The 27,805-nt window shown below is 40.7% G+C and overlaps 1 protein-coding gene across 1 annotated transcript in view; it reads left to right on the top strand.

The window, feature by feature from the left end:
• Window positions 1–27,805, top strand: part of PDE3A (phosphodiesterase 3A) — a 256,342-nt gene that overhangs the window by 179,799 nt on the left and 48,738 nt on the right. The window contains exons 3-4 of the mRNA XM_040595656.1: window positions 23,358–23,618; window positions 26,497–26,651. Of these exons, the coding sequence (XP_040451590.1) occupies window positions 23,358–23,618; window positions 26,497–26,651 (416 nt within the window). The remainder of the gene's footprint in view (window positions 1–23,357; window positions 23,619–26,496; window positions 26,652–27,805) is intronic.

Here is a 27,805-nt window from a genome sequence, read left to right as displayed (position 1 = left end):
ATGTATTCATTGCATTCCAGGCTTTGCCAGTGCTTTATTTTATTTATGACTTGCTTCCTTTTTTTATTTTTAAAAAGTGTTGGTAAAATCTGTCACATTGCTCTGAAGACTTCAACACAGTGGTAAGTTAGATTTAAAACTCTTCACAATGATATATGTGCTAAGATTGGCTAGCACAGCAGAGAACGCAGGGGTTAGCAAACAGGCAAGTTCATAAATGTGAATTAGCTACCCTTTGTCAGAAATAATTTTGTCTTGATAAAATAGGAAAGTTAAAGTGGTAATGGCAAAGCTTAGCTGCAAGTACTGAGTGATTCTACATAAGCTAACACTGGGTGTGCTGTCAGAACTCTTACTTGCAGTGGCCCCGACTTGGTGGGGTACTTGACTGTAAACACAGTTATAGTTTGAAGTCTGTGTGTGGCTTCTCGGTTTCCTGTTTACCTTGAAATCCTTTCTCATTCACTGTGGTGACAGTGAAAACGTGGCTAAAGCAAGGATTTAGTTTTTTATTAAGGTATACTGCCAGCAGTTGAAAGTATGTTCTCTTGAAAAAATTACAATTGTACATACATGTGCTTAGGTTCTGAAAGCTGCTATAAAGGTATTAAAGGACCTTTAGTGTGAGAACCAAATTTTATAATACTGTTATAAATTAACCCAGTAATGAAGTAAACACCTGCTTTAAAATACTTGCTGGATTGGAACCTGTGTTACTCGTTTTTTCTTCTTTGGCATCTTTTTGGAGAGGCTAAGGTCATACTCTATCAGTGATCCACAACTTTGCATGGCTATTATGTCAGTAATGTAATCAAATGACCTGTAATTTCTTACCGCTGTTCATTCTAGTACAAAGATTTTATCCGGAGGCTTTGTCATTTTTATTCTTCCCAGGATATTGACATTTTTGCACTTTTAGATTAGTGGAAAGGTTTAGTTAGCTTGTTTGCTAAGGGCCTGTAAAAATGTGAGCATAGCACCTGCATTGTGAACCTTTGGTTGAGTTTCTGACTGTGATTTATAGCAGTGTTGTAAAACTCTGTGAAACTGTCCTTGGATGAGGATGCAGCCATCTGAGGAAGCCAGTGAGGGCTCCATGGGGCCCTTGCATGCATTTGATAAGCATGGTGCTGTCTGCCTCATGAATGTGATGAAAGGGAACCTTGCAAGCATTTTAGCCATCAGAGCATGAGGCCAGAATTTTCATATTTTACCTTCCCTCGCTAGGTCTGCAGTAGCTGCCTGGTTTGTGTCAAGGCCACATTCTTTCCACTGCCAGAGGTGTTTATGACACTATCAGCTGTGAATTGGGAAATGCAGAGCTCTCTGCAAGGGGCTGGCACACAAACAGGGAGAGAGGAATCATCTCAAAGGGCATAACTACATGGGTGTCCTTGGGTTTATATTAATTTTTTTATTAACAACTTGGTATTAAATTCAGGATTCTCAAACAGTTTGAAAAGCTTTTCAGTTTACCTTAACTTCAGTTAAGGTAATGATTCTGAGTTTGCAAGAATCAGACTAATGCAGGTTAAACAAGGCCTGACTCCCCACCACCTAACAGGCACAGAGGCTACATAAGAAGCGAAAGGAATTAACGTAAAACTGGGTCTGTGTTTGTATGCTGTTATCGGCAGATCAGCTGAATTACTCCCCACGTTGCCTCCTGGTGCAGAGAAGTCCTTCAGGGCACCTGGTCACCTGTGAACCTGCTGTGCTGGATTTATTCTAGTAATGGCCAGATTGAAACTTCCCAGCCCAGGTTGGGCATCCAGTCTTCAAACTGACATATGAGAGGATCTCCAAGAGAAGGTCTCTTTGGGAGGGCAGCAAAGGGGCAAGTGACTTCCTCAAGGCCTGAGTATTTATTTCACGCGGGGAGGCCGCTAGCTTTGCATATTGTGGTACTTGGAACAGTAGATGAGTTGGCCCAGATAAAGGTTTAGGTGTGCCTGGCCCAGGATGATATAACTAAAATTCATTAGACAGAGAGATGACTTGCTTGGAAAGCAGAACAGTGCAACTGGGAAACAGGAAATAGCAAAAAGAAATGCTATCCATACGGGGATAAAAGTGTTTATAGAGGAGAATCTGCAAGTGGCACTGGTTTCTTCCCACACTACTTGCTGTTGTCAAAGTGACAGGCTTCCTTTGAATAAGTTACGTTTAATGTATGCATATTACAGTGAATGTCAGTGTCTGAATAATCCTCACAAACCTTGAAAATGAGATTCATTTCGGAATCTTGAATTTTGTCTCTCTGTCTGGACTTTGTGTTAATTAGAAACTGAAAGTTCATTAGAATGAAGCTTCTGAGGGTCTCCCTGGTAATGTCACAACAGCCATTTCTTGTCTTAGCTGAGGAGCAACAGGGTCTGCAACAGCTTCAGGTGAAACTCGCACACATATTGTATGGACACAGGAAGGCTGGCATTCTTATGAGTGAAAGACTGGAATGGATGGAGAGGCATCTTGCTGCTTTTGAAGATAACACAATCCACTGGATGACCAGTTAGGTACAGGGGGTGTATTTCTCATGAGTTCATTAAAGTAGTAGCCTGACACCAGTGAAAGAAGGCATGAAAATTTCTTATTTATTGCTGAATGTATGCTCTACTGGAGATCGCTGTAAGCAGAATCATTGAGTGGGATTTTTTGTGAAGTTTGAAAATTGTTTATATTTAAAACAGATGTGACATGATGCAGACTTGAGAGATAGCGGTAGAATTCAGAAAACCTTTGTCTTGTCTGTCACCTTTGTAGCTTTATGTTTGTTCTCCCACAGCTTCAAGTGGAGCCTTAATAACCATAAAATTGCAGAAAGATGGTTTTGTTGTTTATATATTTTATGAAGTCCGTAAACAGATATTAAGTAGAAGTGATTATACCTGAAATGGCAGCAGGGAAATAGCTGTATCTCTTCTCCATCCTCGGATTCATTCCTATGTCAAGATTTACAACTAACTCAGTTAAACACACTTTCCTTATAATTGCCCATGTGCTAGCAGAAAGTAGTCAGTTGTCAGGGGTTTTGTTCATTTTTGGGTTGGCTGTCTGAGAACATAAGGATTTGTGGAGAAACTGTGGAATTGCCCGTAAATTTTCTTAACTGAATTGAGCATAGCCTTCCAAGCTTAACATGCAAGGAAAACTTTCCAGTTTCCAGGCAGCACTGTCTCATTGCAGTTATTTACACAGTGCTGCTTTGACTTGCTGTTAAAATATTATACTGAGGCAGAGATTAGGAATTCAAAGAGCAGTTTTGTAAGCAAAAATGCCTCAGCTTCATTCAGTAAGAGGAGATGCGGTGAAGGAGGGAGAAAGGGCAGGGGGAGTGAGCGGGGTGGGGTTGGGAAATGTACTATTACTTCAGGCAGATTTGCATATGTGACTCTGTGAGACTGATCCTGTAGAGCCTTAGGAATGTGCTTTATGTTACACCACTTCAGTGAGACAGCTTAGAGCATTTAACGTATGTGTGTGGCCCTAGATAACAGATCAGCCTCCTCCCTCCATCTCTTCCTCCTCATCACTGCCCATCTTGGTGTGGTTCTGGGTCCTAATCTTCTAAGAAATAGTATTGAGAGGATTCAGTTTCTTTCACAGAACTACTATAACATTTCTCATCCCTTATTAAAAGTAACTCAGAAGCTCCTCACTTCAGTGTTTAAATGTGGCTCATGGAGACATCCATCCTTTTAATGTTTGTTTTAGGGTGGTGTACTGTTGCCCTTTCATGCATTTTGATGTGATCTGTTAACAGAGATAAAAAATAACTGAATAGGTCTTTGCCAACAGCAAAATGCACTTCAATACAAAAAGATGCCTGCTTAGTGTGCATGCATGACTGTTGATAGTACTATTTTAGCTCATTGTGTAGAAGGTAACTTGCACTACGGACTTTAAATGTTGGCATTTTATATGAGTATTTGGGGTTTCTTCTGTGCCTGGTGGCATGTAATACTTAGGAGTAATATTGTGCCTTCTATTAAATATAATACAAAACTAGTAGCTGCAGTTTATCTATTACCCCTGCAGGATTGTACAGCAACTTTGGTCATTTATCTCTTGTCATCAGGAGATATCTGTTGTGATATTTTACTTAAAATAGTGCAGAATGTCTTTCATTGTGTTCCAATTCAGTGTGCAAGAAATCTAGTCAAAGTAGCCAAATGAGTGCTTCACCTTCCATACCCTGCAAAGTTACTGGTGCGTTGTTGGAAGTTTTCTATCTTTCCCTGTAGTCAACAGTCAGAGATTTGTTCTTACGTACCAAACTTCAAGCAACCTGAGAGACTGACAAGGCAAAATAATGAAGAGGATATAGTGCATGTTTCTTGATGCTTGGTAGCAGTCTCTGAAACTAGGGTGCAAGGGGACCCATGGCTGCTCAGCAGTATAAAGCAGAGGTTAGAGGTTACAGTTGCCTTCTGTGTGTGCTGTGGGACTTGTCGATGAAGAGAAAGTACCACAAGGTGACAGACTCCTGCTTTTTGCCAGATCAGAGATTAGGAGCAGTGTTCTTCATTTATCCCACTTGCTCACAACAGTTCCCCTTCCCTAAGAGAACTGAAAACATCGTCTGAAAGACTTGGGCAGTAAGGGAGAACAAGAGAGACCCCTTTTTTCAAGAAGGTCTGCACAGGCAGGAGTGGGAGAAGACAGTGCATTTGCCTGCGCTGCTTCCCGCAGAATTACGGGTCTCTGGACTGACAGCGCTGCTGCAGGTTTTTAGTAACACCAGCCTGAAGTGCACATGCACTATGGAAGGCTGCATTCCTCCCCCTCCTGCTCAAGGCTTTTGCTTTTTGGGGGGAGGTGGTGGTTGTTTTTCTGCGCCTGCTGACGTCAACAAAATTGCCAGATGGCATTTCAATGCTTTGCAAAGAGACTGGAGCCTTTTATTACCAGGGTCACGTGGATCCCATTCATTTGCATTCCCAGAAGTGGTCTAAAGCTTTTGCTCACTGTGTAGGCAAAGGGTTCTCTGCACCTTCCAGAGACCCAGAGGGCCTTCTGTGAGATATTGTTACCTTAAGTGAATCCTGCAAGAGGCATGTATAGATGAAGCTTTTGCTTCACATTCATTTGGCTACCAAACGCTGAAAGCCTCCAGACAGTTGTGCTTTGCAGAGGTTTTGTAGGTTTCTTTTTAAAATGAGAAAGGAAGACTTTTGTGAACTTAGGGTAATAAACAGACGTACAGCTTAGCTCTGAGAGATTACTTATAGTCTCTTGGATCCAGGTGACTCAGTAGCTTGTGGAACAAACATGCAAGTCCAGTCCTGTGAAAAATATTAGCAGAGAAGAGGAGCTGTCTGGGTTTAGATTTTGAAGCTTTCAGGCTCTAATGTTAGAGCCAGACTGTGATGTGATCAATGCATTGAAATGGAACGTAGTCCCTTTATACCCCTGAACAGATGACTGGGAACTCAGTACCAGATGCACAAGATTAAACCAATTTACTTTGCTGTGCTTGAGCCATCCCTGCAGCAGCTGGGCAGTGGACATGACAATGCTTGAAGGCCAGAACGATCTCTTACTGATGTGGTAACACCAGCAGTAACCCTTGTCTGGCAGCTAACCCAGAAGAGAAAGCGGTTGTGATTAGATATTCAGAGGATGAAGACCTGGAGGAACCTGTAAAGGCCACAGGGGAGCACATGGATTCTGGGGGATGAAACACCAGACTTAATTTTGAGGAGCACAAGGTAGTGGAAGCCACCTGCTTCTTGCAGATTATGAAGCTGGTCCTTGGATTAGTATCTGAGGTCGATGGGAGGAGAAATGCATTTCTGTCTGAGAATGAAGGGCAGGAGCACGTTTTAGTTTTCCTTGAAGCAAACGCAGGGCACCTTGGCTGGAGCACATGGGCTCTTGTGGTGATGCAGAAAGGAGGCTAAGTAGTCTGGGTTTGACTTCTACATCACAATTTAAAACTACAACTCCCCTAAACCTATATGAGACTACCATAGGTTTCAAAATGAGCAATAATCTTGGCTCACAAACCAGCTTTTAATCCATTACTATTTTATTTTCTAACAATTTCAGCTTTTAAATGTGCCCCCATGTTGCCTCCTTGCTCAGAGTACACTGCAGTGACAAAAGATATGCATAAGTTACCAAGGGCCATCTGTCTGCAGAAAAATATGGGGCAATATAATCCTATGATCTTTCAAAGTGTGAATATTTTATGGCTTAACAAAGTGCTATTGAAAGGCACTTTGAAACAAGCAGCATCACATACTCCCCTTTCCTGCTTGATAAGCCATGTGTTACTATTGCTTACCCTTGTCTTACCAATTTTCCAGCTGTATGACATGCACAAAGTTCTGGTGATTTATCGTGGTATCGTGTGTATGTTAAGCATTGCTGCAATTCACAGGCTGTTAAGTGGTTACAGAAGAACACACAAATAAATATAATGAATTATTGGACACTTTAAGTTTGGTACCGTTATATTCATGACTAGGAAGAGGAGAAATTATTTTATGCTGGCTCAGAGCAGACTGGTTGATGTTGCAGAGTATGAAGAGTAATAACCAGCTTGACCCTGCTTTCATAACTCCATTCTTCAGCTGGAGGAAGAAAGAGTAGTTTCTTTAGGGCTGGTGTCTTAGGGAAACTTATTGCTCATGCTGTGCTCTGATACCTAATTTAATTTCACAGGGGAGTAGCGATTGGCATTCACATCGTGATTCACAGATCATGGAACAGGAAGCAGCCTGTCAACTTCTAGGGAGCTGAAAGGGGGGAGAGTTGCTTAGAGAAAAACAAAAATCTGTTTTGTGAGAGTTCAGCTCATGAGCACAGTAGGCAGACTTCAGTTCTGCTGTGACTCCTGCTGAAGTTAGAGGAGTCACTCTGCAGATTAATTTGCCCCTCAGTTTATCGGTTTGTAGTGTCTTGAGTGCAGACTGAGTCCTTTGATGGATTAAACAAACAAACAAAAAGACCAAAAAATCCCCCACTCTTTCCTATCTAGGATGAGAGGGTTCTGAGACTTCAGTCTGAATGTGCCCCTTCTGTACTTCCATCCCAAATTAGCTGTGCTCTGGACTGGGTTCCACAGCCTCTGTAGCTAGTACCTAATTGCAAATGTGTTGCTGAAGACTTTGCATCCTTTTGCAGATCACATCAACAAACTGAAAGAAAGCACACTTACACCAACATGCACGTGTAAACACTGCCTTTTGTGTGTGCTAATGTTTCATTGTTAGCATTTTTTGCAATATTCGTTAATTTTCTCTCTTCCATTATTATTTGTATGTGGATACTCTAAGCAACTTTATTTAAAAAAAAAAAAAAAGTACAATAATTTTCAACGAAATTTAGGAAATACTTCCATACTAAACACTGCACAATTGTAGATGGGGTTAAACACTGCACAATTGTAGATGGAGGTTAGCATCTTCAACAGTTCTGGTAACAGAAAAGTAGAGAAAATGGGGGAAGAGGGGTCATGTATATGTTATCTTTACGTGTTTGACTTCTCTGAAAGAATTTCTGCTTTCTTAATACAGTTGTCAAGCACTGCATGTATTGCTGGGGAGTTTTGTGTTCCTACACAAATGTCTATGATCCTTCTGCTACAGAATATTTTAGTATGAGAGTCACTTCAAAATGTTTTAAGATTCCCTCCACCTCCCTCAGATACAGTAATTTCTCGGTTGTTTGTACAAGATTTTCAAGATCATTGGAAAGAATGTGAACAGCGAGAGACTACTGGGCTAATATATAAAAAAAAAATGGATGAAGATCTTTTTCCTCCCAAATTAATGGCAGCGTTTAATGTGCACAGCAGTTACGGTCTCGATTTGAAGGAAGAATAGTGCCATCTGGTGATCCCTGGGAGAGGCTTTTCCACACCTAAAGCTGCAGGATCGTAACGCCCTGTATTACAAGTTCTGCTCAGTTGTACTGTTGCGGTTATATTATACCCTTTCCTGAAGCGCTGACTCACTTTAAGCAGTTACGTTGCATTAGGTATCCTAGGTAGTGTGCTCATTATAGAAGTATTTGTGCTCTAGCCTTGAATATGTATTCAAACCAGCTGTTCTGTAATTTTCTCAATGGCATCTCTGCTATGAAGCTCTCATCCCCTTTTCCTGTTGTGATTTTCACTTCTGCAGCTGGATGTCCTCATAGCTGTGCTGTGTACCCCCGCCCTCTCCCCTTTTCCTGTGCTGTTGACCCCATGAGACACTAACAGACCATCCGGGAGGCAGTAACCCTTAGATGAGTGACATTTTGGGCTTCTTTGCTCCATCCCTCTGGGAGCTCCTGGTCTGTATCCCTTGGTTTGTAAGCAAAGCGGCAGCTCCATTCCAGCAGAACTCTTGTGCTCTGATCTCCTTTCTCATTACGTTCTTGTCAGCAATGAAGGGCTGACGTCCAGATCATCACCAACGCTGCCACTGCCTGAGGGGAAGCAGAGTTCAGCCTGCTGCTCTGGAGCGGTGTGGGGTTTTGCATGGCTGTCAGCTTGGTTCAGGGAGAAAAGGTTGTGTTATGTTAAAGGTGGATTCATAAATTGTTTATACAGAGCTAAACGGACATCATTTTACAAGCAAAAATAGTTGCTGTGTGTGGTTAGAAGTCTGTCAATGGGCAGGTTTTCTTAAAAATGATTTATTCTGTGCACTTGGTGAAACATCCTTTAACTGGTTCTCATTTAGGGTGATCATGTAAGTAAGCCCTTAAAGCAAAGGAGAAACCCCTAAATTATATATAGAGTCAGAATATGATTTTATCTTTTTTGACCGGTTACCAAGTACACCCAAATCCGCACAAATCAGGCTTCAGAGTTAAATATGAAGACCTATTTGTAACTTGTCTTGTTTGTTTTCAGCTGGCATGGGCTCGTATGGTTCTCTTTGTACACAAAGGATTAGCTAGTCTTTAGAGACAGCTTTTGATTTGTGTTTTCTTCTCTGTTTAAAAAAAGGCCAACTAAATGTTAATTCCTTTCTTTCCAATTAATTCCACTCCCCCCATTTAAACTGAGATATTAAGATGTTTAAGTGTGAGGTATATCATTATGGCTCTGTATAGAATTGGATTGTTATATAGTTAGTTTTTTGCTTAAAGGGATAATTGTATAATGTTGGAATAAAAAGAATGCAAGTGAAGGCGTCTTTCCTAAAAAGCAGAACAAAGTGAGACCTCTTCCTGTTGCCTTCTTGTGCCATCTTGGTTTTATTGTCAGGAAATCAAATTAATTTCTTTACTCTGTCAGTGAAGATAAAAAGAGGAAGTGGATAAAGTAGGGGTCCTCAAACTACGGCCCGCAGGCTGGATACGGCCCCCCAGGGTCCTCAATCCGGCCCCCCTAAACCTCCCCGCCCCCCCCCCACCGGGGGTTGGGGGGGAAACCAAGCAGCCACAGATGGCTGCCTGCCACTGCATCCGCGCGCCGGCCCCCTGGTTAAAAAGTTTGAGGACCCCTGGGGTAAAGCATTGTGCATGTTTTACTTGGTCCGGTATTTCATTTTGTTTAATATCATATAGAATATTTCAACTTTACTGTCTACAGCAATCGTAGCTTGCATTAAAAGAGAAAATGGATACAAATAAATTTGTACTCATATTAAAGGTTCACATTAGTGGCAAAATGCATTATTGATTTTGCTAGGAATGACAGTAATTAAAAGAACAAATAATTTAACTGAGGTAATCATTCTTTCTAGAGAAGGTTGCTTCCTAATGTTATTGCCAAAAATCTCGCCAAATGCAGTAGGAGCAAAAGAGGGATGTACAGAGAGATTTGACCAGTATTTTTATTATTATTATTTAATTTTTTTTCTTACTTTAATAGGATAAAAGGGATATCTGGGGCTACTTGTAACACTCAGATGGAAGCAGTCAGGGAGATAATACAGAAGTAGGAATACTGAATCCATATGCTTCATCAGCTGATTTGGCAGACCACTGTATAGCAAACATTTTTGCTTGTGGTCTGTTTCAATTTGTTAACAAATATGTTTACATAAAACATTGAAATGAGATGTGTGTGACTCTTCAACAAGGTCAGTGGCATGAAGTCAAGCATTTACTTGCTATTAAAGTGGTCTTTTATCTTTGTTGTTTTGAGTTTAACCTCCCAAAGTTAAACTATGGGGCGAGACCTTCATCTTCATTACTCTGCATTAGATCACCAGTATTAGCAAACCTGAATATTGAAGTAATCTCCAGGGTCTAATTCATTATGGATCAACCCCATTTCAGTCAACAATGAGCTTCTGACTGCGAGAGACACACTAAGCCTCTGCAAAAGTCTGATGCAGCAAAAAATGCAAATGTGGGCACCAGGCTGTTCTGCAGGACAAGAAGTCATAACCTTTTTGAAAAAACTGAGTAACTTTGTTTCAGCATTTTCAAAGCAAAGATTTAAGTTTTGCAAAGTTGACATGACTTCTTGTTCCTATCTTTTAATAAAAATGCTTTAAAATTGCTGAAGCAAAGCCAAAACAAGCCCTTGGAGTTGCCAGAAATTCCAAGCCCAATAATTTTTCTGTCAGGATACAGTATTTTTTTGGTGTTTGTCTGAAGTTGTCAATACAAGTGAGGATCCTTGAGCTGCCTAGTTTGATCTGCTGTGTCTTGTCTGTGAGAATACCACTTTTCTCTGTGTGAGAGCTCTATGGCAAATTTATGTGCTTAGAAGTGAAGTATCATCAGCAAGTAGCTCAATACTGTGTCCACTGATTAATAGGATTCCTCCTGAGTGAAAATACTAAGGCTTTGTACTGATGTATCTTTTAAAGTAGTTGATTTTCAGTGTTAAAAACAGATTTGTATGTTGACACTGCTTTTCTATACCTCCTTTTTAAAAATTCAGAGCAGTCTTTTAACTCGTCTGCCAGGAAATGTGAGCTTGTGTATGGTTTTAATGCACCTTTTCCAGCTGTTCTGAAACTGGCCCTCATTGTGTCCTCCTTGGTTTCAACTTGTCAGTACGTCTTCCTCTTCTCCAAACTCTGGTCCCACCTTTGGGCATTCTCCATATTTCCCATACCCCTCCATGATTCCATAAATCTCCATACTTGTCTGTGCTTTGCTTGCTTTTAAGGTCAGTTCAAACCCTGCACTGATACTGATACTGCCTGGTGATGGCTGGTGGCTGGGTTGTGCACTGGACCTCCCTTCTGATGCTAGCAGGCTTCCCACCTTGGGAGCTGATGCCAGGGTTGTACATGGCATGCCAGCTGGCCAGGCAGCATAGGGCTCTCTGTGCATTGCTGACCCCCTTGGCAGAGCTTGCCCAGTCTGTAATCAATCATTTTGTTGTTGAAGAAATGAAATTTTTAGTTATTTATATACCCGCACATCCATCCAGGATGCATCCTGCATGCATCCAGGCAGAGGTACCTTATTACTTGTCTGAAAAATACTGTCAGCGCTGCCCGTGACTTACACATCACACAGTGCTGCTTATTTTGCATTGATCCTGTGGTCATGTAGGACTTCATAGTTATTTCATAGCAGGTACTGTCACAGCACATTTCTTAATTGTTGGCAGAGGTAATAGCACTTCGGGCGTTTAGCTTTAAAATGCACCGAGTGTCAGTACTGATGCTGTGTCTGTCACATGGTTTGTGTGCTAAGGAAGAAGTGATGATTTAAGTGGGCTGCATTCACTTGTTCTCTTTTAAATGTGATTTCAGTGTTTCTTTTGTGACAGTAACAGTCCTAGTGATAGAGTTTCAGTGGGTCATCTTCTCCCTCCAAATTCAGCCTAGCTACTCCACTCAGTAGTAGTAAGGGCTTCAGTTGCGCTCACTGGTACATCATCAGTCATTTCTGACTGGAGTAGATTCAGATGAACCGCTGAAGTTCAGCTTCACAAGAGAGTTTAACATTTTTTAAAAACATGTGTAACCCACAGTTGATTTTTTTTTCTTTTCTTAATACCTACATCCAAGAGACCAGAAAACATAACTCAGTAGAAATACAAATCATTGTCTGGTTGGGTTGCCAGCATAAGCACCAATGTTTCATGATCTGTGTCTGTTTTTTGGTCTGTAGGGTTCTGTTGCCTTTTGCAAATGAGAAGCTGATGCTGTTAAATTTAGATGTGAATTTTGGTTTTTAGATGTGAATAGAAGCTTTCAAAAAACACAGAAGTGTTTGGCCCTCACCAAAAAGTGCAGACCCTGAGCCAGATGGTCAGAGTTCAGTATGGCAAGATATTCATGATGCAGAAGTACAGATTGAATCCATCTCTAATTAGAATTGAGAAGCAGACAGCATATCATAATTAGGGATATTGTATGAATTTTCTTTTTTTCTATTTCTGAAATGCAAGTCAAGAACTGCTTACTACCTAAAAACTCTAAAAGCTGCAAGTTGAAAGTAGGACTTTTCTTAGATTAAAACTGTGCAACAGACAAATCAGTCACCAGCTTCATGAAAGAAATTAGTGATTACTGAGGTTGCTTTGAAAGTCCTAGAGCCTTTAGCATCCAATTCATGGATTATAGGCCAAAACAGTAGCAGCTGAAAATGGGCGTCTTATGCAGGCATTGGCCTATTGTTGTGATCAGCTGTATACCTTATAGCTCAGCAGGGAAATATTTTCTCTCATTTGTGACAACAAAGGCAAAATAAGCCTATAGTATAAACTAATGCAGTGTGTCTTTAAGTTGATCCTTGCAGGTCAAGGATGAAGTAGGTTGGAAGCAGTCCTCAGGGCTTGCTGGTCTGTCAGTTTATATCTGTGCTAAGTGGAATAAATCATTTTAATATGATAGAAGACATGTAGAGGATAGTGGTTTATTTTTCTTGTGTATGATTTACTGTTTCTCTCTGTTATGATCTTCACTGAAGTGTCTGCCTACAAGTAATCTAGGAGATGTGGGGGATTTTCACATACAGTGCATTCTTAGTGTGCCTTTTGCAGATCCTGGCTTTAGATGTTGAAGGTAGCTTGTGCTTTAGAGAAATTACAGCTCTGTAGCACTGATGATGAAGGATTTGGAGGCTGCAAGTCCCTAAGGCTACAGTTGCTTTTCTTGAATGAGTCATAATATAAGAATCCAAAGCCAAGTCTTAAAGTGATTAATTCTTTTCACAGAGGAGTTCATTAGTGACATAAAGTCATGAGAAAGAGGAGGAGGTATCTGTAATACTACGTGGTTATTAACTGGTATCAGTGTGAGTGCTTTAAATCGGGAGAACTAAAGTAATGCAAACCACAGCATCCGATGGAGAAGAAAAAAAAGTGTTAAAATCTTGCCGATCTGATTGCAGTGAGGTAATTGCCTGACTTTCATGAGTACAGGACCTCTGCCTGTCTTTGGCTTTGGTGAAAGCATGTCCTAAAAAAGGGGGCCACTAAATATCATTAGTGTTCTTGGTCACCTGGAGAGTTTCATGAGATCTTCCTTCTCCTATTGCTACAGCCTATGCAAAATATGTCCCAAGATACACATCTGGCTCCTTCTGTCATTTCCATATCCCTGTCATAATTTCAGCAAGAACAGACTGAACTTTAAAGACACTGTATCTGCAGCTTCACTGTTGATTACTTTCTAATTTTCTTTTATTTGGGTTTTCAACACTTGGTGAAGAGTTCTTAAAAGCTCACTGTTTTCTTTTTTTTAAGTTTATTCCTCTGATAGGAGCACCTTTTTAGTATTTAAAAACACGTTTGACACCCTGTGTAATAATTCTTTATCCTCCTCTCCCCAATCTTTTGTCTTAATTTAGAGGCTGCAGTTATTTGTGTTACGTTTTTAAGGATATTTAGTAATGCTGTTCTGCTTAATACTGTTAAAGCAATCCTTAGTGAAGGACTGAGGTGCATGTGAATCTTTAGATAGGATAATTTTCGTATATACTTCTGCAACTTGCTGCTAATTGCAATGTCAGTTCTCAAATTGCATAACAAAAGAGTCTTGTGATGTTTTGGAAAGGAGAAAATATGGCAGTATATGACCCCTTTGGCTTTGCTCTAGTGTAACTGAGACTGTCAAGTTGAAAATGTGGGAGGATTAGTTAGTACGCAGGAGGCAGAATGGTGATTATTGCTTTCAATGGATCTTTTTTTTTACTCATGCTGTGTATTTGGCTGCTCTGTTTTAGTTCACCATAGAATTAAAATAGCTTCCCATGCTAAGCAGGCAGTTGGGATATTGGAGCTGTAAACTCAAATGAGTAAGATCAGCAGGTATTAATAATAGATGGCGTATCCTCCACTGTATGTGTATCCAGTGTCCCACCTCTGCTGGGTCCCAGCTGGTGTTACTGCATCTCAAGTTGAGACTGAAGACAGTTGTCACTGTTTTCTTCACATCAACGGAAACTATCAGCTTCAAGCTACCAATTTGTGACCAACTGAAGTACAAATTGAAGAACAATAATGTAAGACAATTGAGGACAGTCTCTGGAGTACAGAATTGTTTCCCTCAGTCTGTGTTATTTAATGCAGATTTGAGCTCCATTTAGAATTTAATTTTTCCCATCTGCTGTGTTTTATAGAAAAGTAATAATTTTTAAAGTTTTGAGTTTAGTTGGTGCGGTGTCTACTTTTTAAATAATAAACCCTGACTGTTTGTGACTGACTCTGTGATCTGCTCTATGTCGTCAAGTATGTCTTCAGGCTGGGATAGTTGTGCTAGTTTAAGGTTTTTCGGCAGCCACATCGCATGGAAAGTCCCTTGGAATTGGGTGACTGAGTCCCCAAGGCTCTGCCGAGAACATCAAACATCTGCGTCAGAGTTTCCACAAGGTTTGCAAGCTGCAACTGGCGGCTTTTAGCCAGGAAGTTCACCCTGTGCTCTCGCCTCCTTCCAGGAGCTGCTTTCCCTGGATCATCCTCACAGGATGCCTTATGCAGAAGGTCACTAAAACTCGAGTCTCTTCATTTGAACTGGGATTTCACCAGGAGTCCAAGGCAGAGTGTGTGTACAGCTGGTTCCAGCTTACTCCTCACTGCAGAGTGATGGGGGTGCTACCCACGGCACACGGTCAGGGGAACAACCCTCTGCCCCTTTCCCCAGTGCTTTCTGGGGTTTTCCAGCAGCAGCTGAGATCCTTGCGCAGGAGGAAACTTTTACTGTGGCAGGAGGAAATGTGGAAAATCAGGTACTACTTTATGTCAGTACTGGTGGAGTTAGCTATTTTGAGGTCCTTTCTGCCAGATATAAATAGTGGGGAATACTGTTGCATTGGGTTACATCCAGTACTTGCATCCACACAGGTGCAGACTTTCCTACCCTGTAGGTCTTGAATCATACCAAATCTAATCAGCCCACTCCTTGAGATGATTTCTGAATCTATCATTTTGTTGTTGTTGTTTGGTTGCCAACAGCCACAAAGATACTTTCTTTTGGTGCATGTTACAAAACTGAGAAAGCTTGCTAGGTGACCTGGAAGCAGGAACTGATAGTTTCCCTTGAAAGTTACAGATGGCACCAAAACTGCTTAGGACTAAAATGTATTCTTTCTCTCTCTCTCTGCCCCACCACCCTCCCCCCCAATTATCTGGGAAAATTTTGAAGCCATGCTTTCCTGAGGGCATGTCAGTTTGCTTATTGAGTATGATATGTAAAAGAATCTTCTACATACTTATTTTTGTTAAACATTGTTGTCTTTGCTAAAGGCATGAGACAGACTTCTTTCTGAGCGTCTGTGGGCCCATCCAGGAAGATCCTCACCCAATTCTGCGCGTTGAAGAGAGAGCAATCATTGTGGTGTTACCAGTGCTAACAATTACCGTGACATTGTCACTCAACAAGAGGGTCAGTTGAGGTGTCAGTCTGAGTTGCAGACGGGCAGTGCAGTTTGGATTAAACGTGATCCTTTGGCCCTTGGGATGCTGAGCACAGTGCACAAGGCCACAGGGGCAGTGTATGGACATGTGCGCACTTCAGGCAGGCAGCATCCTCAGGCAGTTTGGTGGCTGGTTTCTGACAACCCACAGAGATCATACAAGGCTAGCTTTGGTTTTGTTTTCACCAGAAGCTAAATAACTAAATCTGGACATACCAGGACAGGGAAAGCAAAAGGTTTTACTGCACCTTCCATGCCTGCTGCAGATTAAGTGGTATCAGTTTACTAAGAATTTTTAGCACGGGTAGAGCACTCCAACAGTGTTCTTGTAAATGTCTGAACAATTCTCAAAAGCTGAAATAATTCACAAATACCTGGCAGTATACATTTCAGTCTGAGCTCTTTGGCTGACAAAGCTATCACAAACTGAAAGGTCCTGTAATGGAAGAAGTTTAATCAGCTGTAGCTACAAGCTTTGTGAATGGTGTCACCTAAGGTAGAGGTGCAGGATGTGGCAATGGCAACTGCAGCCCCAGACGAAGTGTGCTATAAATGGTGATACATTCCACAGGTCTTATAAGAAAGAAAAAATGTACTTCCTACTCAAACTAGTGCCTCTTGCTTAAAGGCTCCAAATTCAGTATTTGCAAAGTTTGTGATTACTCTGAGTAGGTTAAATGTTAGAGCCATTTAAGAATGATGTTTTCATCCTGGTTTTGTGAAGAATGTAGGCTTACATGATCGCGCTGTCCAATGGTTTCAGACAAATGTGGGAGATGGTAGGAAGCATCACAGGTGATTATCTTCCTAGAAATTTTGTGACAGCCTAAGATGGGATACCAGAGGAAGGTCCAAACTGGTGGCCTTGCTTGGTAGTAAGTGACTGGCAGTTTAACACAGTGCAAGATTACAGAGAGTGCCCTGTGCATGCACATAGCCCCAGGCATGGCTGTCTCCTGCTGGCTGTGTGGCTACACGACTGTTGCTGAGGGCAGAGCTCATTGCAGTACAGTGAGTGATGAGGGGACAAAAAAATATAACACTTCAGTGAGCCCCATTTCATAAGATGCTCTGTTTGCAGAACTACTTTCAAAGATTTCCTCTGGCTGTGATGTGATCCTTGGACTCTGGTATTGTGCTGGTGGGTGCTCAGGCTACAGACACTGTATGTGACAGTCATGACATTTCCTGCTCTGCAGGTACAGACTTCAATGTAACTGTTGCCAGGAAGGTCTGTTTGGTTACAGTGGTGCCATCCCAAACACCATATAACCAGGATCAAAACCATAATCATTATGGCTCACACAAGATCTAGTCTTGCCTCATTAGGGGCTCATCTTTTGTGCTTCGGTGTCTGGTTTACAGTTATGTGGCTCTGGGTGCTTGAAAGAATCAGCAGCAACATCAGGGATAATTTATGATGAGAAAGGTTTTCTTTGATCAATGTGATGAGACAAGATGGTGCTGCATTCAGTCCTACCAAAGAATATGCCTTACAGAGCTTGTGGCTGTTCCATCTCCAGAGAGCAGTAGAAATGCTGTGCTTCATTAATATGGAGAAAAGATTCTCATAATTGCACTATTTGCTTGCCAGAGAAGACCTGAAATCTTGCATTAGTACAGAGTAAGAGTAAAATAAAAATAAGAAGTCTGAGTAAGACTCCAGTTCTGCAGCTTTAAATACATAAAAGTGAAATGTCAAAGAATTGTACGCTTTTCTCCTTAGTCATTCAGTGAAAGGTGGAGTAAAGTCTGTGGCGCCTTTAAAATGATTCATTATTTCCATAGAAGCCAATTCATGTTTATCCTTCAAATCACTCTGTGGACATTAAAATAATGGAGAATTATATTTGCTTTTAATTTTGTTTCCAGACAGCTTGGCCTGAACATTCATGATGTGACTTGGAAACTGTATCAGATTGTGATTTATTGTTGCTCATAATTGTGTGAAGATTGAAGATATGCTGGATGCTGTTTTCTTCCTTTCTTTCCCCTCGCCTCCTCCATTCTTTTACTTACAGAGTGTTCTTGAGTGTAATGTGGTAGAAAGCCAGTATCTCTGCCTTCAGTGCTTTTCCTTGTACAAGCCACAGCAAATGAAGACTTCATTTTTTCCTTAACATAAGGCTGTGTGAAATGACTTGTAGTTTGTTTGATAACTTTTTCTAATTTTTTTTTAAAATGTTTGTTTTATTGTGCTTAAGTTTTGACTGGCTTTGTGTTGTCATGTTAACCGTCCTTTCTTGAAGGGTGGAGAGAGAGTGGTATTTTTTAAACTGGATGAGTTTGGTTTTGTGAGAATCCTATGCAAAACACCAATGGGGAGGGGAAAGACTTTTATTTGTAGCAAGGCATCTATTTATGTGTAAGGTTGTCAAATCTGCTTCACAGGTGGATCAACTCTTTGTTAACCAGGAACAATCCGTAAACTAAATTTATCTATCAGGTCTTATGGATAAAGGAATTTGTTATTCCTGTTCTCCTGAGCTCGTTTTTCCTACACAGTTTTATCTGCTTTTCCCCCCTAGTGAGGTAAAAGGTATTCTTAGATTTTATGCATAATATAATTTAATAGAAGAACACAATTGGGATTTTGGGAAATGTAATATGGAAGCCTACAGAAGGTTATGCAGATTTTGAAAGTTGTTTTTCTAGCCATGCTACAGATTCAAACCCAAACTATTCAAATTATTTTAAAATTGTAAGTGATCATCAGCATTTACCAGAATACTGTTTTCATATTGCACTTAAGAGTGTTCCTTGAAGACAGGTTTCCTGCCCTGACAGAAACCGTGTGACGGTATGAGACGTTACTTATGATTTGGTCCTGCGGATGCAGCAGTATGTGCACTTCTTGTTATGTGAAAGTTTTCTTGCAGATTCCCAGTAAGCCCTCACCTGTGTGAACTTAGGTGATTGCACAGTTGGTGCTATGAACTGTACAGGTCTATCCCCAGTCTCTAGTGCGTCCTACTGTGATCTGGCCATCTTATTTTTCATATGAGTTCTTTAGGGGAAAACCCTTTATTTTATTTCTGTACATAAAAAGAAACCCCAAAACATACAGCAAGTGCATTTGGCCCCAGTTAAGAATTCCAGGTGGTACCTCAGCCTAAAACACCCACCTGGATGTCAATTTAAAAAGAAAGGGGGGGTGGGGGTGGGGAGAGAAAATGAAAGAAAGAAAGAGCAAAAACAGCTGGGTTTCAGCATTGTAAGGAATTTATTTTGCTCCTTACCTTGGTTATCAATGAGCATGTTTAGTTGATCTGGTTTTGCTTTTGTTTCCATCCTGTTTGCTTTCCCATTCTCATACCCTAAAGCATTTCAGTTTTAGCACTGCATAACATCATTTAAATCAGAGCTAGAATGAAGTCACAAAGTGAACAGTAAGCCAGTCTTCTCCAAAATTCATGGGAGGAAACTGCATTCACAATTATTAGCATAAATTGGTAAATGAATACTGACCATGTGAAATTAAGTTCACTTTAGCTTAGCTTTTCAGGTATTTTGTGGGTTTTTTGGTTTATCAAGTTAGTTGTTTGTTAGTGTTGATTGCAAACATGATTTTCATGCCTCTATTCCCAAGTATCTGTCTGCCGTTTGAGTTTCAATGAGTAAAGTGGTTTGGAAAGAATCCAGATCAGTTCATGCAAAGGCTATGCACATTAGTAGAAAACTACACAAAGTCTGAGCATGGATTTTGTATGCACTTTTACTCTGAAAAAGTCTGTGAGGGTATATGTGTGCACATGTGTGTAGATGCGTATGTGCAATTACCGCAATCTAAAATTTTCAGCAATTTATTGTCCTGCATAAATCTTTACATTGTTTCACATTACCACATATATTTTATTAAAATTCCAGGTTTCCTTGTCCTTTAGGGAAACACATTTTAGTTTAATTTCCCAGTAATGGTTTGCAAATCACACACAGTTCTCTACTGTTTTGCAGTAAAGAATCTAAAAAATAAAATATTTTAAAATGTTTTCATACATTCAATTTGTAGCTGTTTTTAGAAAAAATACATTCAATACCTGTAATTTTATCTAGTCAGACTAGTCTGGATAAGTACCCTAAATTCATCTGGACATAGATGAAATATTCAAACTGCTCAAAAAAGAAACTCTTTTCCTGTATCCAAGTTCTGTGCAATTAAATTGCAACATATAAACTGTACTGATTTATGATGTGGTGTTAATGTTCTGAAACTGATGGATTAGAGCAATGTTTACCTTCTTCTGCTTCTTTCCTGGAGAGGAATTTAAGCTTGGTCTGTTTTCCCTTCTCTCTTATTCTAAGGATTCTAAGCATTATGGGTAGTTCAAAGAATACTGTAACTATGATATATATATATATGTGCGTGTGTGTGTCATTTAAGGCAGCTCACTACAATATAGTAATGTCTTTGACATACTGTGTAAAGTGTTTTCACTTTGAAGTATTGTGCAATGCGTTAGGTCGTGTGCACGAATTGGTAACTCTTGATGTTTTATGGTGACCCTGGCTGGGCCGTGCTGGCAGGATATATGTTTTGTTTCAGCCCTGGTGAGGGATGTTCAACATGCACCTCCTTACAGGCATGGAGCTGACCTCTCTGGGTGTGCTTTGTGTGGGCTGGGTGGATGATTGCATGGATTTTGTGTGAGGTGTCATTTGAAAGTGTCAGATCTGCAAGTAGTGCCCTTTTGGTCAAAAATGCAAAAGGTCCTGCCACCTTGCTGTATAAAGAGCTCGTTGTGCAGAGGAGGAGGTGGTATCGTATGTGCTATTGCCAAGCTCTGAAGCCTTTCCCAGGTGCAAGGGACATTTCCAAACAGAGAAACGCTTCTTTTCTACTGATTTGTTCTGGTGGGCCATGGGCTGCAGCATGTTACTGTGTGTTACGGGTTTAAGGACCTAACTTGATCTGAGTGTTCTTCACAGTGAGGTGCAGGCACAGCTCAGGAGGGAGGACACACACGGTGTGTGGTGTCCCTCTTCCTTGGCCATATGTCCTCAGCACCAGCTCCTGGTACAGCTCAGCACAGCCTGGCATTTGAGTTGGACAAATCTGCTGGGTCCCAGAGTCAAGGCAGGGGTCACCAAGACATGACAAGGCCTCCCCACATGTCAGAGACCATGTGGTACAAATTCACCGTTGAGAGGAGAAGGGCTCTCCTTCTCCCCACTTGGTACTAATCACGGAGAACAATGCTGGCTGCTTTGCAAAATACTGTTACTGCTGTACAAAATCTGGGCCCCTGCTTATGGCCCGCTGAGTCAGACTTGTTTACTTCAATGAAGTATTAATCTCTGTCTCTGACGGGCAGTCAACAACTCCAGGCTCCAGGCTTAATAGAATTTCAAACTGTAGATTGTGCAGTTTTACTGAAAATACGAGGCTTCTATCACACTTTGGATGATGTATTCTCCCTCACTCCCCTTTGGTCTGTTTTTCAGGGCTGAGGTTAAGATAGATAATTAATTCCTCCCATCCCAAGCCTTGTCTTTTAATTTAAGAATTTTCTTTAGCATATGCCAGAATCTTCTACACGCACTCCTGAGAGGTTAAGCAATGAAAGAACCATTAAATTAACTTCAGCTATTATTTTTTTTTTCAGTAGGATGAAATAGCACTTCAGTATATCAAGCAGTTTCTGGTTTATTTTATTTCATGTCATGACAAAGAAAAGAAGTGTGGGAAGAAGAGGATGTTTTTCTGGTGAGAGGATGGTGAGTGAGTAGGCCTGTCTTCTGGTCCTGCAGCTTACCTCTGTGTCAGCAAGAACATGAGTGGATCAGTGGAATGAAACAGCTGTTGCCAAGGGCCTGATGTCCACACTATGAATTTGGGAAAATAGTGGGGAGAGGTTTAGGTATACTTAGCTAATACATCACTTTCCTCAGAAATACTTCGCTATTTCCTGTGAAACCTTTTGTGAGAATGAAGCAGTGTAAAGCTCTGCTATGCTGTTCTTTGATGTGTTGTGAGGTCCTTAAATGCTATCACTGGGGAGTCACTTCGACCACTCTTTTGCTAAGCAGCCTGCCTAGTTCTCCATGCTATGTACTTGCTGCTCCAAGAAACCTTTTGCTCTTTTTACAGGCATAACTTCCCATTTGAAAAACACTGTATCTTAGTTTTTTCTAAGAAATACATGATAACAAATTAGTACAAGGTCTCCTGGGATGTTCTCTGGCAAACTGCACATACACCTGCTGAAAAGTCCCAAACAGTAGCAGCAGGATTGAGCTCATGTGTCAGAAACACAGCAAGGAAAAATGATCGGTCTTGGAGTGTCTTGAATTAATGATTCCATGCAGAATTTATGATGATTTATAGTGCACCAGCTAATGAGGCTGGAACCTCACTGCTGCCTTGAAAGTTCATATGCCTCTTGCATTTCTAGCTGGTGTACTTCTGTGTGCATCCAGTGTCACTGTTCTTCTCATAGATTTTAAAGACCTTCAGTCTTTTGCAATTGTATCGTATATCTGTCAATTCATAGACTTGACAACTTTCCTGCTTCTGGCAGTAGAATTTCTTTTGGTGCCAACATATTGCCTTACTGGGTTTTGGGACAGATGGTAGCTGAAGCTGCTGAATGTCAGGAAGTTCTGGAGAAACTCAAAGATGCGTTTATGGGTCAACCCTTTTGTGCATGTGCTGGAAGCCCGGTGCTACAGCTGTGTTAGATTACCTGTGCGTGTGATGGATGGACTACACATATGAAGACAGTTGCCTGGGCCACAGTTGTTTTGCAGTGCGTCATTTACAGATGAATTATATACATGTGCTGGGGCAGGGTGTGTAAGATTTGTCAGTGATATGAGCTGCTCCTTAGTATTATTCCTGCTTATGTATCACTTTAGATGATAATTCTTCCTAAATGATATATGTAAAGTAGGTATATATCTCAAACCCAAGACAAAGTAAGGACTGTCTGAATTGGTCATACAAGTCTGTACTGTAACTGTTCTCATCACTTCTGTCTAAATATAATAAGGACTGGAAAATACATTCTTTACTCCATTTCAATTTTGGTATAGCTACCCAATACACAGTTGCTTGGAGAAGGCTGTTGTTGCCACTGTACTGGAATGCTATATTTTAATACTGTGGAGATATTTTTAAGATCTCAGTATATGCGTGGGATGCATTTCATTCATCTAAGCATAAGCATTGAACATCAGTTGTTCTAGATGCCTCTGTAGTTAGTAGAAAGGTATCTGTCAGGAGACACTCCTCCCATCCTAAGTTATATCTCCAAAATCATTTGTGCAAATAACCCCTAGCTAATGACTGTGTCTCTGTAGGGAGCCTGAGCAATTCATTCAAGTGGGTTAAGTCCGATGCAGATGGTGAAAGCTGTGAAACCAGATATGATGAAATTCCAGACTCTTTGTGGACTGTGAGCATTATGCCTGATGATCAATATATTCAGCATGGTTCTCCTTATTTAAATAATTATTTCATGTTATTTTTCCACTGTGGGTAACTGCTTTAACAAAAGTTATGGAGAGTTCACCACAGCTTTAGATACTGCTCAGCAGGTTGATCACTTCTATTGTCTTACATCTATTATTTTTGTCATCTTTAGTCTTCTGGTACCAGTATCACAGTGGATATTGCTGTCATGGGAGAAGCACATGGGCTCATTACAGACCTTCTAGCCGATCCATCGCTGCCCCCCAACGTGTGTACTTCACTGAGAACAGTGAGCAACCTGCTTAATACGCAGTTAACTTTCCAGGCCATCCACAAGCCAAGGGTGAACCCTTTGGTGTCCTTCAGTGAGAACTACACCTGCTCCGACTCAGAGGAATGTCCGGAGAAAGGAGAGAAACTAGCTATTCCCAAGGTGAGTACTGGTCCCTGACTGTCATCTTGTAACTTGACTCTCCCTAAAGGGAAAACACAGGAGTAGTGGGAGGTGTCACTTTTTGCTTGTTTGCTTCAGATTAACATCTTATGCACTAGTCATGCTCTACTATAAAAGGACAGCTAAGTAAACTGTTGGTTTGATAGTAAGACAATTCCTGTGTATCATTCAATTCATGGCCAGGTTAACTTTGCTTTAGGAATCTTTAGAAAATTATATTTAACACAGGTTAGCTCACATAGATGGTGTATGTATTTCCTTGCAGGTGTTGGCTGGAGCTTAAGAGAGAAGAAATGATAGGGAGCAGAGCAAACAAAAGCCTTTCAGCATCCAGACTTACAAGTCTCCCCCATTACTTCTCACCCAGATATTCCCCTTCCCACTCAAAAAATTGAGCCTCTGCATGTAGGGTGACTACTCAATGAGCAGTGGGGAATTAATATGAGGGACCTTTCTGCCCACTTTGAAGACTGGAGTTGGAAATTCTCTATGAATTTCAGTCTCTTCCTTCCTTCCTTTAGCTATAGGTGTGAAACCTAGAGAAGTTAATTAAAAAGTCTCTGTTGATGACCTCCAGGTGCTTTGGATCAAGTTTGAAATGTTGTATACCAAACAAAAAAGATCATACACTTAGTGTGACAAATATGACCTTATGAGAATTAGTCTTGAGAAGAAAAAGAAGACTAAAAAAAAAAAAAAGCAACCATATATTACTGCCTTGACAGATGGCTTTCTGAATGCTCAGGAATCCCACAATAAATAAAAAAAACAAACAAAAAACCCCAAAAAAACCCACTGTTAACCACCCACATTTAGTAAGTGAACAACTAGAAAGAACACCAGCTTTGAAGTCATTTGAATTGTAGGTTTGTTGCTAATTAGCTGTCCTGCAAGGTTTACGTTTCACTTTTGAAACTAAACCAAAATACTTCTGTACTGCAGTTTTCTTTTTTAAAATCAAATATAGGGAGAATATGTCGCACAGGTGAATGCTTTTAACGGTTCAAATGGCACAGCCACCATTCGTTCCAGCATTTCCTGACATCTGAATTGCAACACCTGTGATTCTTTTTTTAATATATTTTAGTGGGTTGATAATTATTACCCTATCTGCCTGTGTAGCAGCTGTATATATGAAATGGCTGTTTAGATTTTTTTAAGCACATTTTCCAGTTTGTTTTAATGTACGTGTCTGTAATGGCTGATCTCTGGGCTCTGAGGGGAAGAGTTAAATTGAAGAACACTGCCATCACATGAGCAAACACAGTGAACAGTTACCAATTTGCTGCTGCATAATACCTAGTGAGGAGAAGAGAAATGAAGGATGAATTAATGAGTTAATGCTACAGAGAACTAATTTGACTGAATTCACTGACCTACATGTATTACGGTTCATAAATCTAATAGTTTGTAGTCCTTTATTTAAATGTCTAAGTATAGGTTTAGGGTCTTTACCTTAAGCATATGACACTGAGCATTTTGGGTAAGGAGATAGTATGTTAACATATTTATCTGTAAGTCTGAGCTGCAGAACCAGAAGCATCTTCCATCTCATATCTCTTAACCCTCTGGCAAAGTCAGAGTTCTCCATCAGAGAGACATATTTATTTCAGTTCTTAGCTATAAACACTTCATGAGAACTACAAGAGAAACATCTTACAAAATTATAGCACCTGCAACAGGAAATCTGGACCCACCAAGACTCTATCATCTTCCTTTATTATCTCTGCCTTCAAAAATTCAGAAAACACATGTGAGTCCTGTTAGTGGAGAAAAGAAAGAGTCAGGTGAAAGAAAAATGCTGGGTAGTCAAGAATCTGCTGTGAACAGTGATGCTTTCTCTAAGCTTTTCAGGAGACATCATATCCCAGAGCACAAAGGTTTTATTTCAGTGTCTGATCTTTGGATTGGGTAGATATAGCAGGGAAAAAAGTTGGAGCTCCCCTCCCTTACTTTTTTTTACTGCCTTCCTTGCCTTGAATCTCTGATTTTAAGCATTCATGACAGTTTAAATCACAGAATAGCTGAGGCTGAAAGTACATCTGGAGATCTTCTAGTCCAGTCCAGAGATCATCTAGTCCAATCCCTCAGCTTAAGCAAGTTGACCCTGGAGCAGGTTTCTTTAGGCTCAGCCTAGAGCTGGTTGCTCAGGAGGATGTCCAGTTGGGTTCTGAGTTCTCCATGGCTGTAGACTCCACAGCCTCTCTGGGCAACTTCTCTCAGTGTTCAGTTATCCTCACAGTAAAAAATACTTTCTTACATTTAAATGGAATTTCTTATATATCAGTTTGTGACCTATTGTGTCTTGTCCTGTCACTGGACATCACTGGAAAAAGCCTGGCTTCATCTTCTTTACACCCTCCCTTCAGGTATTTATATATATGTACATTGGTAAGATCTCCCCTGAGCCATCTCTTCTCCAAACTGAGCAATATCAGCTAGCTCAGCCTTTCCTTCTATGGCAGATGCTCTAATCCCTCTGTCACCTTTCTGGCCCTGATGACTTGTTTAAGTGCCTTTGGCCACATCATGTAAGACCAAAATTTTTAAAGAGCACAATGAACACTGGCTGACTCCAGTGAGAGCTCCAGGTGTTGAACATTTGTGACTATGTGGTTGTGGATATATACCTTTTTTTAACTTAAAATAGGGAGACTGGTCTAGACCCCCCAAGCATTTAAAGCATCAGCTGTGTTGATTTGAATAAAAGGTAGGCACCATAATACCTGGGAGAATGCAGATTTAAGATACCTCACTAGGTGTTGTCAGGCAGAATTAATCAAATGGAAAAGTTCTTCTGCATGTTTAAAGGTTTTTTTTAAGCCTATATAACTCTAAGCAACTGATTTCTCTCTAGCGCTTACGGAGAAGTTTGCCTCCAGGACTGCTGAGGCGAGTGTCCTCAACTTGGACCACAACAACGTCAGCCACAGGACTACCGACACTGGAGCCAGCTCCAGTAAGAAGGGATCGTAGCGCCAGCATCAAACCTCATGAATCATCTTCATCCAGGTTACAAATTACCTTCTCTCTCTTTTATGTCTCTTTGGACAAATTTCTTTGGTTCTGCGTGATGATGTCCCTCATTTAAAAATGCTGACTCCAAAGTGTGTTAGAACTACTTCCTTATGTTTCTCTACATCAGGTTACCAAAGTAGTGGTATTCCTAATTTTTTAGTCAGATTATGCCAAAACTATTCCTATTATTGGGAAGCATTTAAAAAATAATAATAATTATTGATGCTAGCAAAGTGCAGAATTGTACAATAAAATTGGAAACAAAGCAATTTCCTCCATGGATATTGTCCAGCCAAGAAAAAGTTCTAACAAGTAACCCAGCTGCTGAACATCACTTTTAAGAACACATCTAATGATGTGGTCCTGTCATTAGATTGGTTCATAAAGCCTTTCTCCATCCTCTAGATACTAGCTTCCAGAACACAAACACTGATTTTAAGTGGACCTTCCTAAAATACACATACAGACCATAGAGCACTGTACTTGCCCTGCATCCCCTGTACAAACTTAATTCCAGAATATAAGAAGGGCTTAGGGTTCTCTAAATGGACTCGTGCAAATGCAATACTAGCAGTAGATGGTAAATAAAAACAATTGAGTTAGGCAAGTCAAAACACAATTTAGTGAAGAGAAGAAAGTAGATTTGTTACCATTGGGGAAAAAAACCCATGTATAATCTAGAAGTAAAATTACAAAGGAAGTGTACTGGGTTGACCCTGACTGGACGTCTGGTGCCCACCACAGCTGCTCTACCATTGCCTCAGCTGGACAGGGGAGAAAAGATATAATGAAAGGCTCATGGGTGAAGGTAAGGACAGGGAGAGATCATTCACCAGTGACTGTCATGTACAAAACAGATTCAACTTGGGGAAAATCAATTTAATTTATTACCAATCAAATCAGGGTAGGATAATAAATAATAAAACCAAATCTTAAAAAACACCTTCCCCCCACCCCTCCCATCTTCCCGTGCTTAACTTCACTCCTTATTTTCTCTGCCTCCTCCCCCACAGCGGTGTAAGGGGATGGGGAATGGGGGTTGCCGTCAGTTCATCACTCATTCTGCCACTCCTTCCTCCTCAGAAGAAGGACTCCTCACATTCTTCCCCTGCTCCAGCGTGGGGTCCTTCCCACAGGAAACAGTCCTC

The sequence above is a fragment of the Falco naumanni genome, chromosome 5 (genome assembly GCF_017639655.2).
Source record: "Falco naumanni isolate bFalNau1 chromosome 5, bFalNau1.pat, whole genome shotgun sequence".
Taxonomy (NCBI): Eukaryota; Metazoa; Chordata; class Aves; order Falconiformes; family Falconidae; genus Falco; species Falco naumanni.
The sequence above is the reverse complement of the archived record's forward strand: the minus strand, read 5'-3'. Positions and strand labels throughout refer to the sequence as shown.